We start from the raw sequence: 15,291 nt of genomic DNA on the forward strand, positions 1-15,291 counted from the left end.
AATTGAAGGTAAACAAGCAACACACATTCTATTATCATATTTGAAAATAGAGGGTTTTTTTTAGTTTTTGAAAAAATTTTGTGGGTACATAGGTATATATATGGGGTACATGAGATATTAGGCATACAATGCATAATAATCACATCAGGGTAAATGGGGTATCACCTCAAGCATTTATCCTTTATGTTTCAAACAATTCAGTTGTATGCTTTTACTTATTTTAAAATGTACAATTAAATTATCATTGACTAGTCACCCTGCTGTGTTGTGCAATACTAGGTCTTATTTTTTCTATTTTTGTACCCATTAACCATCCCCTCCTTACCCCCAACCTCCCACTACCTTTTCCAGCCTCTCGTCACTATCATTCTATGCTCTATCTCCATGAGTTCAATTGTATTAATTTTTAGCTCCCACAAATAAATGAGAACATGCCAAGTGTGATTTTCTGTGCATGGCTTATTTCATTTAACACAGTGACCTCCAGTGTTGTTGCAAATGGCAAGATCTCGTTCTTTTTTATGACTGAGTAGTACTCCATTGTGTATATGTACCATATTTTGTTTGTTTGTTCATCTGGACATGTAGGTTGCTTTCGAATATTGACTATTGTGAACAGTGCTACAGTAAATATGGGAGTGCAGATATCTCTTCAATGTGGTGTTTTCCTTTCTTTGGGACATATACCCAGCAGTGGGATTGCTGGATCATATGATAGCTCAATTTTTAGTTTTTTTTTGAGGAATGTCCAACTACTGTTCTCCGTAGTGGTTGTACTAATGTACATTCCCACCAACAGTGTATGAGGGTTCCCTTTTCTGCACATTCTCACCAGCATTTGTTACTGCCTGTCTTTTGGATAATAACCATTTTATCTGGGGTTAAATGATATTTCGTTGCAGTTTTTAAAATTTGCATTTCTCTGATGATCATTGATGCTGAGTACCTCTTCATATACCTGTTTGCCATTTGTATGTCTTCTTTTGAGAAACCTCTATTCAGATCTTTTGCCCATTTTTTATTGGATTATTAATTTTTTCCTGTAGAGTTGTTTGAGCTTATTTTATATTCTGGTTATTCATCCCTTGTCAAATGGGTAGTTTGCAAATATTTTCTCCCATTCTGTGGGTTGTCTTTTCATTTTGTTGATCATTTTCTTTGCTGTGCATGCTTGAATCGGTCCCATTTGTCCATTTTTGCTTTGGTTGCCTGTGTTTATGGGATATTACTCAAGAAATCTTTACCCACTCCAATGTCCTGGAGAGTATCCCCAATATTTGCTTTTAGTAGTTTCATAGTTTGAGGTCTTAAATTGAAGTCTTTAATTCATTTTGATTTGATTTGCATATATGGTGAGAGATAGGGGTCTAGTTTCATTCCTGAGCATATGGATATCCCGTTTTCCCAGCACTATTTATTGAAGAGACTTTCCTTTCCCCAGTATACGTTCTTTGCATCTGTGTTAAAAAATGAGTTCACTGTCAATGTATAAATTTGTTTCTGGGCTCTCTATTTCATTGTATTGGTCTATGTGTCTGTTTTTATGCTAGTACCATTCTGTTTTGGTTACTATAGCTGCATAGTATAATTTGAAGTCAGGTAATGTGATTGCTGTGGTTTTGTGCTTTTTGCTTAGGACAGCTTTGGTTATCCTGTGTTTTTTGTGGTCCATATAAATTTTATTTATTTATTTATTTTATTTTATTTTAAAGAATAACGTTTTTTTCTAAAATCTAAATTTCAACAGCTTTCAAATATTTCTTAAACTACTCATGACTTTTGTTGCTCTGCTTCACTCTCAGCCTTTTTCTTTTTTTTTTTTTTTTGGAAGAAAGAAAGAAAGAAAGAAAAAGAATGAAGAAAAGAAGAAAGAAGAGAAAGAGAGAGAGAGAATGGGAGTATTGCTTTCTTGCCCAGGCTAGAATGCAGTTTAGAAATGGGTATTGAAAACCTCTTTTATACCAATAATTATACTTAATGATGTAGACAGGAAGGAATCAGGGAAGAAAATAACAAACAAGCAGCCAACCAATATTTCATTTAAACCTATGAAATGCTATGCGATTACTAAAGAGTGATTTACTTCCAATTATGTAATCGCTTTTGGAATAGGTGTGAGGTGGTAATGTATGTTTTGTGTATTTGAAGTGGAGAGTTCTATAAACGTTTATTAAGTTTACTTGTTCCAGGTCTGAATTCAAGTCCTGGATGTCCTTGTTAATTTTCTGTCTTGTTGATCTATAGAATCGTTAGCTCTTCTTGTTACATTGATCCTTTTGCCATTATGTAATGTCCTTCTTTGCCTCTTTTGATCTTTGTTGCTTTAAAGTCTGTTTTATCAGAGGCGAGAATTGCATCTCCTAGTTTTTATTTATTTGTTTATTTTTACTCTCTGTTTGGTTGGTAAATCTTCCTCCATCCCTTTGTTTTGAGTCTTTGTGTATCATTGCATGTGAGATGGGTCTGGATGCAGCATACCGATGGGTTTTGGCTTTTTATCCAATTTGAATATATACGAGTTTAACACTGGCATTTGATGCTAGCTGGCTGTTTTGCCCATTAGTTGGTGTACATTTTTCATTGTGTTGATGCTCTTTGCTTTTTGATATATTTTTGGAAAGGCTGATACTGTTTGTTCCTTTATATGTATAGTGCTTCTTTCAGAAGCTCTTGTAAAGCAGGCCTGGTGGTGGTGAAGTCTCTGAGTACTTGCTTGTTCACAAAAGATTTAATTTTTCCTTCGCTTGTAAAGCTTAGTTTGGCTGGATATGAAATTCTGGGTTGAAAGTTCTTTTCTTTAAGGATGTTAAATATTGGTCCCCACTCTTTTCTGACTTGTAGGGTTTCTGCTGAGAGATCTGCTGTAAGTCTGATAGGTTTCCCTTTGTGGGTAACCTGACCTTTCTCTCTGGCCGCCCTTAGTATTTTCTCCTTCATTTCAACCCTAATAAATCTGGCGATTATGTGCCGTGGGGTTGGTCTTCTTGAAGAATATCTTTGTGGTGTTCTCTGTATTACCTGGAGTTGAATATTACCCTGCCTTACTAGGTTGGGAAAGTTTTCCTGAATGATATCCTGAAGAGTATTTTCCAACTTGGATTCATTCTCTTCGTCACATTCAGGCACACCTATCAAACGTAAATCAGGTCTTTTCACATAGTCCCATATTTCCTGGAGACTTTGCTCATTCCTTTTTATCCTTTTTTCTCCAATCTTGTCTTCTTGTTTCATTTCACTAAGCTGGTCCTCGACATCTGATATCCTTTCTTCTGCATGATCAATTCAACTGTTTAAACTTGTGCATACTTCGCGAAGTTCTCGTGTTGTGTTTTTCAGCTCCATCAGTTCACTTATATTCCTCTCTAAATTGTCCATTCTCGTTAGCATTTTGTCAAACCTTTTTTCAAGGTTCTTAGTTTCTTTGCATTGGGTTAGAACAAGTTCTTTTAATTCACAGAAGTTTCTTATCACCCACCTTTTGAAACCTGCTTCTGTTATTGGAACACACTCGTTCTCCATTAAGCCTTGTTCCGTTGCTGATGAGGAACTGAGATCCCCTGTAGAGGGAGAGGCATTCTGATTTTGAGTATTCTCTGCCTTTTTAGGCTGGTTTCTTCCCTTCATTATATATTTATCCATCTTTCGTTTTTGTGATTACCGACTTTCTAACTAGGTCTCTGAGTGGACGTCCAACTTGTTGATTGCCAGAGTCGAAATCTGAGCAATCCACTGCGCCAGCCAAAACAGCGGTGTTAAGATTGATAGTGCTTTTCTGCCTGGGAATCTCTGGACTCGGCACCAAGAACTGCTGCGCTGAGGCGCCAGCAAAACCGCCGTGCCGGCCACAAGAGTTGCCCTGGCGACCCGTGGGGCTCCTCCGCTGGGAATCTCTTGGTCCATGAGCAACAAAAATTCGTCTGAAAGTGTGGCATCCTCTCGTTCTCTGCGCTTTCACTGGGAGCTATGATCCTGAGCTGCTAGTGATCAGGCATCTTGGATCTCTCTATTTATTTATTTATTTAGTAGACATGGAGTCTTACTGTCTTTGCACAGTTTGTCTCAAAACCCTGGCCTCAAGCCATCCTCCCGCTTTGGCCTTCCAAAGTGTTGGGATTATAGATGTGACCTGCCACATCCCCATATAAGTTATAAGATTTTTTTTTCTATTTCTGTGAAAAAGTCATTGGTATTTTCATAGGTATTGCTTTAAATCTATAGATTGCTTTGGATAGTATGGGCATTTTAACAATATTGATTCTTCCAATCTGTGAACCTGAAATATCTTTCCATTTTTTGGTGTTCTCTTCAATTTCTTTCATCAGTGTTTTATAGGTTTAATTGTAGAGATCTTTCACATCTTTGCTTAAGGTAATTCCTAGGTATTTAACTTTATTTGTAACTATTGTAAATTGAACTACTTTTTGGATTTCTTTTTCTGATTCTTCACTGTTGACATATAGAAATACTACTGATTTTTGCATGTTGATTTTGTATCCTGCAACTTTACTGAATTTATCAGTTCTAATAGTTTTTTTGGTAGAATCTTTAGGTTTTTCCAAATATAGTGTCATATTATGTGCAAACAAGAATAATTTGATTTCTTTCTTTCCAGTTTGGACATACTTTATTTCTTTCTCTTGTCTGATTGCTCTAGCTAGAATTTCCAGTACTATGTTGAATAACAGTGATGACAGTGTGCATCTTTGTTGTGTCCCAGATCTTAGAGAAATGGTTTTCAGTTTTTCCCCACTCAATATGGTATTAGTTGTGGGTCTATGGTATATGGCTTTTATTATGTTGAGATATGTTCCTTTTATACTCAGTTTTTTTTAAGGGCTTTTATCATGAAGCGATGTTGAATTTTATCAAATGCTTTTTCTGCATCAATTGAAATGATCACGTGGATTTTGTTCTTCATTCTGTTAATATGATATGTCTCATTGATTGATTTGCATATGCTCAACCATCCTTGCATCTCTGGGATAAATATCACTTGGTCATGAATCATTGTTTCAATTTCATTTATTTCTGCTCTGATCTTTATTAATTCTTCTCTTTTACTAATTTGGGTTTGGTTTGCTCTTAGTTCTTTAAGATGCATCATTAGGTCATTTATTTGAAGTTTTTCTGCTTTTTTCATGTAGGCACTTACTGCTATAAACTTCTCTCTCAGTACTGCTTTCAGTGTATCTCATAGGTTTTGATATGTTGTGTTTCCATTATCATTTGTTTCAAGAAATTTTTTAATTTCCTTCTTAATTTCTTTGTTGATCCACTGGTCTTTAAAGAGCATATTGTTTAATTTCCATGTGTTTGTATAGTTTTCAAAATTCCTCTTGTAATTGATTTCTTGTTTTATTTCATTGTGGTCTGAGAAGATACCTGAGGCTGGGTTCAGGGGCACATACCTGTGGTCTTAGCTACTCTGGAGGCTGAGGTGGGAGGATCGCTTGAGCCCGGAAGGCAGAGGCTGCAGTGAGCTGAGGTCATACCACTGCACTCCAGCCTGAGCAAGAGTGAGACCCTGTCTCAAAAAAAAAAAAAAAAAAAGAAAGAAAGAAAAAAAAAACTTGATATTATTTCAATTTTGTGAATGTGATATTATTTCAATTTTTAAGACTTATTTTGTGACCTAATATATTGTCAGTCCTTGTCGTACTATCCATGTGCTGAGGAAAAGAATGTGTATTCTGAAGCCATTGGATGAAATGTTCTATAAGCATTTATTAGGTCCATTTGGTCTACAATGCAGAGTAAGTCTGATGTTCCTTTGCTGATTTTCTGTCTGTCCAATCCTGAAAGTGGAGTGTTGAAATCTCCAGCTATTATTGTATTGGGGTATACCTCTCTCGTTAGCTATAATAACATTTGCTTTATATATCTGAGTGCTCCAATGTTGAATGCATATATATTTATAATTATCTCCTTTTGATGAATTGATCCCTTTATCATTATATAATGACCTTCTTTGACCCTTTTTATAGTTTTTGTCTTTTTTTTTTTTTCTTGGCCAGCGGAAAGGAAAGTTCCTCAGATGAGGAGCACCTGGGCAGTGGTGCAAGAGGAACAGAGGGTGGGGCTGGAACAAAGATACCTGAAAGCCTGCACATTTACAATGATTATAATAAAAAAAGACAGGGCTAGGGCTATCTGCCACATGGCAAAATTAGAGGAAAGCAAGAAACGGCCATTATCTAGAAAGAGAGAAAGAGAAAAGAAAAGAGAGAGAAACAAAAAAAGAAAGAAACCAAAAATACAGTTTCTTACTTAATGGGAGCCTTTTATGCCAATGGGCTAGTTCAAAATAAAGAATTTAGTATAAGCCGGGGGGGCGGTGGTTGGCTGTGCCCTAAGGCAGGGCTGCTTGAACGGGGCTTCTGAGTACCCACACCTCAGTCACTGCTGCGGAGATAGTCGGAAGAGCGACTCAGCGTCCCAAGCCGTGCTACCGAGCACCAGAGACGAGAGGGTTAAAGTGGGGACGAGAGGGTTCAGGAAAGTGGGGATAGCTCCCTCAAAATCCTGACCCTGAAAAACTCCTTACGGGGAGAAGACAAGAATGTAGGAACGTCTCCTCTTACACTCAGGTCCTCGAGACAAGACGAGAAGGAATCCCCGACGCAGCCGCGATTGCGAGCAGGGAGTCCACAAGACGAGGCAAACAGCGGGAGGGGTAGTGGGCAACAGAAGTCTTACCTTGTGGTGAAATGGCAGCTCCCAGTCCGGCTTTGTGTGGAGGAGTCAGTTTCCCCCAGGGGGGTCTTACAACTCCCCCTGGGTTTCCGGCACCATTTGTGAAGTTTGTTCTTGCCGGGTTTAAAAAGGAAAGAAGCTGAGGCCAACACAAGAAGATCCAATATGAAGGAATTTATTCAGGCTCCCGGGCAAGGTTCTGCAGCCCAACAGGAGGGGCCGGAGAAGTCGCCAGTTTTTGTCTTGAAATCTATTTTGTCTATTACAGGTATAGCCACTCCAGCTCTTTTTTGGTTTTCATTGGCATGAATACCCTTTTCCATCCCTTTATTTTTAGTCTGTGTATGTCTTATAGGTGAAGTATGTTTCTTGTATGTAACAGATCATTGCATCTTGTGTTTCTTATCCATTCAGCCACTCTGTGTCTTTGTATTGGAGAATTTAGTTTGTTTACATTCAGTGTTACTATTGATAAGTAAGGTCTTACTCCTGCCATTTTGTTATTTGTTTTCTGGTTGTTTTGTGGTCTTCTCTTCCCTCTTTTCTTCCTTTCTATCTTCCTTTTAGTGAAGGTAATTTTCTCTGGTGGTATGTTTTAATTTCTTGCTTTTTATTTTTTTGTGTGTATTCATTGTATTTTTTTGATTTGAAGTTGTCATGAGTCTTGCAAATAACTTATAGACTGTTATTTTAAACTGATGACAACTTGACACTAATTGCACCAACAAACAAGCAATGAAAAAGAAATCTACTCTGTACTTTAACTTTGTCCCCCCGACACAAACTTTTTGACTTTTTGTTATTTCTATTTATATCCTATGGTACTAAGTATGTCTTGAAAAGTTGTTGTACTTATTTTTGATTGGTTCATCTTTTAGTCTTTTACTTAAGATATGAATAGTTTACATATCACAATTACAGTTTTATAATATTATGTGGTTTTTTTGTGTGTACTTAGTATTGCCAGTGAGTTTTGTACCTTCAGATTATCTTTTTATTGCTCATTAACATCTTTTTCTTTCAAATTGAAGAACTCCATTTAGCATTTCTTGTAGAACAGGTCTGATGTTGATGAAATATCTCAGCTGTTGTATGTCTGGGAAAGTCTTTATTTCTTATTTAGGTTTGAAGGATATTTTCACTAGAGATACTATTCTAGGGTAAAAGTTTTTTTCCCTCAGTACTTTTTGTCATACCACTCTCTTCTGGCCTGTAATGTTTCCACTGAAAAGTCTGCTGTCAGACATATTGGAGCTCCATGGTATGTTATTTATTTGTTTTTCTTTCTTTCTTTTTGAGATGGAGTTTTGCTCCTGTTGCTCAGGCTGGAGTGCAATGGCACAATTTCTGCTCACTGCAACCTCCGCCTCCTGGGTTCAAGCAATTCTCCTGCCTCAGCCTCTTAAGTAGCTGGGATTACAGGCACCCACCACCACACCTGGCTAATTTTTGTATTTTTAGTAGAGATGGGGTTTCACCACGTTGGCCAAGCTGGTCTTGAACTCCTGACCTTAGGTGATCCACCTGCCTTGGCCTCCCAACATGCTGGGATTACAGGCGTGAGCCACTGCACCCATCCTATTTTTTTCTTTTGCTTTTAGGATCCTTTCTTTATCCTTGACCTTTGGAAGTTTGATTATTACATGCCTCGAATGGTAATCTTCTTTGGGTTAAATCAGGTTGATGTGTAACTTTCTTGTACTTGTATATTGATATCTTTGTCTAGAATTGGGACATTCTCTTTTGTTATCCCTTTGAATAAACATTCTGTTCCTATCTCTCTCTGCCTCCTCCTTAAGACCAACAACTGTTAGATTTGCCCTTTTGAAACTATTATTAGATCTTACAGGCATGCTTCATTATTTTTTATTCTTTTTTCTTTTGTCTCTGCTGACAGTATATTTTCAAATAGCCTGTCTTTAAGCTTACCAATTCTTTAATCTACTTGATGACTTCTGTTAAGAGATTCAATATGTCAGTTGCATTTTTCAACTCCAGAATTTTTGCTTGATTCCTTTTAGTATTTCAACCTCTTTGTTAAATTTATCTCATAGGATTCTGAATTCCTTCTTTGTGTTATCTTGAACTTCTTTATATTTCCTCAAAATAGATCTTTTGAATTCTCTGCCTTAAAGGTCACATATATGTATGTCTTCAGGATTTTGTTCCTGGTGCCTTACTTAGTTTGTTTTTCAAGGTCATGTTTTCCTCGATGGTCTTGATGCTTGTGGATATTCATTGTGTCTGGGCATTGAAGAGTTAGGTATTTATTGTAGTCTTCACAATCTGGCCTTTTTTTGTGGGAATTGGGTGTTGTGATCCAGTTTTGGTCACTGCAGCCATATCTACATTAGGGGACACACCAAGCCCAGTAGTGCTGTTGTTCTTGTAGGCTTGCAGAGGTACTGCTTTGGTGGTCTTGAATAAGGTTTAGAAGAATTCTCTGGATTACCAGGCAGAGACTGTTGTTCTCTTCCCTTAATTTGTCCCAAACAATTGGAGTCTCTGATTCCATGCTCCAAGCTGCTTGTAGCTAGAGGAGCAGTGACACAAGCTCTTCTGTGGCTACCACCACTGGAACTGCACTAGGTCAGATCTGAAACCAGCACAGCACTGGATCTCACCCAGGGCCCACTGTAACCACTACCTGGCTACCTCCTGTGTTAGCTCAGAGTCCTAGGGCTCTACAGTGAGCAGGTGGCAAAGACAGTCAGGCTTCTATCCATCCCTCAGGACAGAGATGCTGTCTGGGAGCCAGCATCTGCAGTTGGAAACCTTAGAACCCTACCTAGTACTCTGTTCTCCTATAGCTGAGCTGGCACCCAAACCACAATAGAAAGTGCTTCCCACATTTCACTTTTCTTTCCATAGGCAAAAGTGTTTCTCCCTATGGCCACTACCACTACAGGCCCATAGGGATTATTGCCAGGCTACTGCTGATGTTCACTTAAGGCCCAAGGACTCTTCACTCAGCTTGTGGTGAATGCTGCCGTTCCTTGGACTCGCCCTTCAGGGCATTGAGCTCCCTTCTGGGCCAGGCAGGTCCAGGAATGCCATACAAGAACCAAGCTCTGGAATCAGGGATCCCAAGAGCCCGCTTGGTGCTCTGTTCTACTGTGGCTGAGCTGGTATCCAAGTTACAAGACAAAGTCCTCTTTTCTTTTCCCTTTCCTCTGCTCAAGTAGAAGGAAGAGGTCTCTTTTGGAGCTGTGAACTGCGCTGCCTTAGATTAGGGAAAGGGCGGTATAAGCACTGCCTTAGGCACCTCAGCTGGTGTCTCATTAGGTTACATGCCCCGCTCAAAGTCCAGTAGCTCTTGAGCCCAGCAAAGCTCTAAGACTTGCCTAGAAATTGCAGTTCTTGTGGCCTAGACTACCTTTCAGGATTTTTTAGGGCCCCAGGACACCTTAGCCTATAGTGATGAGGCTTGCTGAAACTCAGGCTCTGACCACTGGGATGAACATTTCCCCTCTGGCTAAGGCACATCTATATTCTCCCTCCATGGGCATTGGCTGAGTTCTTTGCCAATAGCCTGGATGTTGCTTGCCAAGTGACCTGGTGTTGCTTTCTGGTATGACATGGTAACACTGAGTTCCAGTGGCAAGTCCCACAGTCACTGTGCTCTCCCTCCCCACACAGATTCTTTACACCACACAGCCACTGCATCAGGGGTGGGGAAGGGGTGGCATAGACAATTCAAGACTGTCTTTCTTACTCTCTTCAGTTCCTCTTTCAGCAATATGAAGTTAAAATCGGGTACTATGATCACTCACCTGATTTTTGGTTCTTGTGAAGGTGCTTTTTTGTGTAGTTAGTTGTTAAATTTGGTTTTCCTTTGGTGGGGCAGCAATTGGTTAAGCCTTCTAATCAGCCATCTTGCTTCATCTCCCTCCAATAGGTTTATTTGGGGCCAAAAATAAGAAGACTTTAGAATTATCTAATTTTTTTCTTTAAAAGATATAGATGATTGTCTTACAATCTTTAGGTTTCTGCTCTGTAATGCAAGAGCAATTTGCTATAATGAAAAGCTGGAAGTTTTGAGAACACTTTGTTGTCTAATTCTAAAACAACAACAGAAAAACAGAACTTTGCTAGGTGGCTATGTCTACTTTCATTCTTTGATTAGATACTTTGAGTTCCAGATACCATGAGGTGTTGATACGACAGCATGTTATGATAGAAATTTTTAGAAAAGACCAGAGACTTGAGAGGTAGACCAACCTGCGTGTAAAATTCAGCTCCGTCACTTTTGCTCTGGTATTTTGGGCAAGTTATTTAACTTCCTTTGTAAAGTGAAGATTATACTTCTTTAGAGTTGCTATGAGGATGAAAGCACTCAGAGTGAGTTCTTGTTAAATGGTAGTTGTATAAGGAATACCGTGTAGTAATGATTATATGTTTTGATATTGTCAGGTGAAGTGAAGGACAAAAATGTTCAAGTGGTCGAGCTTCCCATTGTAGACAGTCTTCATCCCCGTCCTCCATATTTACCTTTGGCTGTACCAGAAGACCTCGCAGATCGACTTGTACGAGTGCATGGTGACCCTGCAGTGTGGTGGGTGTCTCAATTTGTCAAATACTTGATCCGCCCACAGCCTTGGCTAGAAAAGGAAATAGAAGAAGCCACTAAGAAGCTTGGCTTCAAACATCCAGTTATTGGGTAAGAACCTGATTTTTTCCCTTCAGCTGTGATATGTAGTAGTAGAGTTATGTATCTTTACAATATATGTTAATTTTACAATATATAGTTTAATTTTTATAGCCCCACCAAAAAACGGAGGTTCTAGAGTTATCCTAAGGGCACCGGGGGACTATTCTTTTTTTTGTTTACTTAGAACAGCTGAGAAAATTGCTTAGTAGTGCTCTATTACTGTCTCGAGTACTCCTCTTCCTTTGATTCTTTCTTCTCCTACCACAGCTCTCTTTTGACTTTTGTTGTTGTCGTTTTTGAGATAGGGTCTCACTCTGTCACCCAGGCTGAAGTGTAGTGGGTCACTGCAGCCTCGACCTTCCTGGGCTCAAGTGATCCTCCTGCCTCAGCCTCCCAAGTATAATAGTTGGGTCTATAGCCATGTACCACCATGTCCAGCTTCTTTTTATTTTTATTTTTGTATTTCCCACCTCCCCATCTTTCCTTGTGTCTTAGTCTTCATATGTAGAGAAGTTATTGACCCCATTCTAAGTGTTAGAGCTAAAGGAAGGTACATGTGAAATCAGAATATCAAATCACATTTCTTCTCATGTAACTTTTGATTGAAATTCAGTGGAATCATTTGTTCTGCCCCACATCATCTCTATAGAACACACTGAACAATTCCCATTTCCCCAGAGAAAGGGTGATTATGAAGGATGTGGGAAGGAAAAGATGATCGAATTAGATGTTCATATGATTGTATCCACATCTGGATTATAGTCTGAAATGCAAAGCAAAGAATAGCCATGAAGATGGCAGAGTAACTAGGGAAATCAAACCCTCACTCCAGATTCATAATAAAAACCTGGCCTTAGACTTGGCCTAAGGCATACACATATGCTGTGACCTAAACGCACACAAATCTACCTTTTTCTGTTTCTACATATGAATAGTGATTTAGCAATTTGGGGGGAGGGGAAGGCAAGATTTAAGGAGGGTCTTTTAATTTATGAAAATAAACTGTTTTTATTTCCATTAATACTACTTTGAGGCCAGGCACTGTGGCTCATGCCTATAATTGCAACACTTTGGGAGGCTGAGGCAGATGAATCACTTGAGCCCAGGAGTTTGAGAAAACTCAACCTAGGCAACATGGTTGAAACCCCATCAATGCAAAAAAAAATGCAAAAATTAGCCAGGCATGGTGGCACATGCCTGTAGTCCCAACTGTTCAGGAAGCTGAGGTAGGAGGATCACTTGAGCCTGGGAGACAGAGATTGGAGTGAGCCATAATCGTGCCACTGCACTCCAGCCTGTGCAACAGAGCAAGACCTTGTCTTTAAAAAATTACTTTGGAAGCACTAAGATGGGAGGAGAATAGTCAGTGCCTTATTCCGCGCAGTACAGTGTGAATTGGTGTCCGCAATTTTACAATTTTGGGCTTTTCTTAAATACGACAGGTGAAATCAATTATCTGCTCACATTTGATATGGTGAAAAACAGAGAAAGGAAATTCATTATGCCCACAACAGAAGGGCTGGAATTGGCTCCATTTACCTAAAACAGTAAAAACTCTTAAAAGGTTTGCCTGTCTTAACGGTGCTGTAAAAGTTTATCCAGGACTGTGTTTTCCTTGGACAACTTTTAAGTTCTGCTAGCTGACAGTTAAAGTGACTCTACAGGGTAAAATAAAGAGAAAAACCCTTGGCATCAGAACTTTACAAATAATATCTTTAATGTTCTTTAGTAACAACTGTGAATCCTGGCATCATCATCCTGGTAACAAAAATCTTATGTTATATTCAGTTTTTTTCCAGACAGCTGGTTGCTGCCTAGCATGAAATGCCACTCTGAAATCTCCCATATATTCCTAAGATGTGAATTATTTTCTCTGTAAGAAAGCATTCTTCAAAGACTTTGCTTATTTTCTAATTCCCCTTATATTGTTTAGCCTGCAAATATATTTAGAATATGTATTTTTGAGTTTTTAAAATGCTGTGTGTTTTACTTTTTCTAATGGTGAAAATGAAAGAAAAATAAGTTTAAAATACCTATAATGCCACCATAAGTAGGGGTATAAATTAAGTACCCCCAAAGCACTCAATGGATCAGTACATTATCAGCAGAATCTGAATTTCTCCCCCAGAGTCCATGTCAGACGCACAGACAAAGTGGGAACAGAAGCTGCCTTCCATCCCATTGAAGAGTACATGGTGCATGTTGAAGAACATTTTCAGCTTCTTGCACGCAGAATGCAAGTGGACAAAAAAAGAGTGTATTTGGCTACAGATGACCCTTCTTTATTAAAGGAGGCAAAAACAAAGTAAGTTAGACCAACTAGTGATTCTGGAGTGGGATTGTCTCTTTCAGTTTAAAAGAATTCTTACTTCCCATGACTTATGATTTTTTAATATTATTATTGCTAATTATTAGGGTTTTAAAAATTCAAGTGGCTTTGTACTTGTATAACTGTCAATATAGTCAATGCATTTTTATTAGCCATATCCAAGAATACCTTATAAGAAGTGTAAAGTGAACTGGACCACTGACATGCATTGTCACCAGCAGTAATCATGATCATCATTAAAAATATCATCCTACCTCTTGGTACCAAAATTTTCATTAGTCTGTTGGAGCTGCCATAAAAAAAAGACTGAGTGGCTTAAATTACAGAAATTTATTTCTTCCAGTTCTGAGGCTGGGAAGTTCAAGATCAAGATGCTGGCAAAGTAGATTTCATTTTCTCTTGGCTTGTAAGCAGCCACTATTTCACTGTGTGCTCTTGTGACCTCTTTGTGTATACAGGGAACAGGAGAGTGAGTGTTCTGATGGCTCTACATATAAGGATGCTAATCTTATGAGGGCCCCACTCTCATGACCTCATCTAGGCCAAATTATTTCTCAGTGGTCCCATTTCCAAGCATATCACATTAGGGTTAGGGATTCAACACAGGAATTTGTGGGGACATGAACAGTCAATTGATAATACTAGCCAGCTATACAGACTGTTAGCAATAAAACTAGGTGCTTACCATTTTGATTTCACTATCTTCACTAAGAGTTATAGGCAACTGAACACATATGTAAAGTTTTGTCTTATAATAATTTCTGGAATTTGAAAGTTACACTAAAGAAAGGTAAGGAATCAAAAAGTTAAGTTTTGTAAGTGGAGGACTAAAGACTACTAGTGTGTATTGAACAGTAACAATCATTTTGTGAGCTTACCTATATTTCAGGCATTGTGCTGGGTGCTGGGGATTTCATAAGCAAGATACTCCCTGCTGTCAAGGAATTCCCAAATGCAGTAGGGGAATAAACAGTTACGCTACAGTGTATCACTATTCTAGGGTTAACATGGGATATCATGAAAACACATAGATAAAGCACAAATCCTAACTGGACACTTCTTCTTTTTTTTATTTTTCGACCCCCCCACAACTGGACACTTCTTATAGGATCTGGGTAAACCTGGAGTTGTTCTTTATTTACTGTCACTAAAGGAAAGACGTATTAAATGTATGTGAAAGTAGGAAACTAAGAAGAAGAAAATTCTAGACTTAGTTCTGCTTAGATACTGTGTCCTCCAGAAGTCATCCCTGAACCCTTGACTGGCTTGTGTTCCCTACTCTATGCAGTCCTCTGTTGTAGTCTTTAGCACTTGCTTACTTCTGTCTCCTTCATTAGATTATAAGCACTTGGACATAATATGTAGCTATAGATAAATGCCCAGTAAATATTAACTGGTGTTGATTTCAATCTCATCAGTTTGAAAACATTAATAGTTAATCATTTAAGCTTTTTGGCTGTTTAATTAATGTATGTATTGTTCCCCATGTTTCAAATGCGGGTGAGGAAAAGAAATTTCAAAATGAGAACTGTGGTGCAGGTATTAATCTAACTCATTAGATAACAATTTAAATCCTCTTTCTACCTCTGAATACTCCAAACCTGAAGCAAATTGCCTT

General features: G+C 38.5%; 1 protein-coding gene across 11 annotated transcripts in view; it reads left to right on the plus strand.

Annotated features, from left to right (window-relative positions):
* Window positions 1-15,291, plus strand: part of FUT8 (fucosyltransferase 8) — a 486,032-nt gene that overhangs the window by 452,935 nt on the left and 17,806 nt on the right. For all 11 annotated transcript variants that reach the window (XM_064374947.1, XM_064374953.1, XM_012438120.3 and 8 more), the window contains 2 exons: window positions 11,107-11,353; window positions 13,473-13,649. In XM_064374947.1, the coding sequence (XP_064231017.1) occupies window positions 11,107-11,353; window positions 13,473-13,649 (424 nt within the window). The remainder of the gene's footprint in view (window positions 1-11,106; window positions 11,354-13,472; window positions 13,650-15,291) is intronic.

This window comes from Aotus nancymaae, unplaced genomic scaffold (assembly GCF_030222135.1).
Source record: "Aotus nancymaae isolate 86718 unplaced genomic scaffold, 86718_ANA_hifiasm-v0.15.2.pri h1tg000011l, whole genome shotgun sequence".
NCBI lineage: Eukaryota > Metazoa > Chordata > Mammalia > Primates > Aotidae > Aotus > Aotus nancymaae.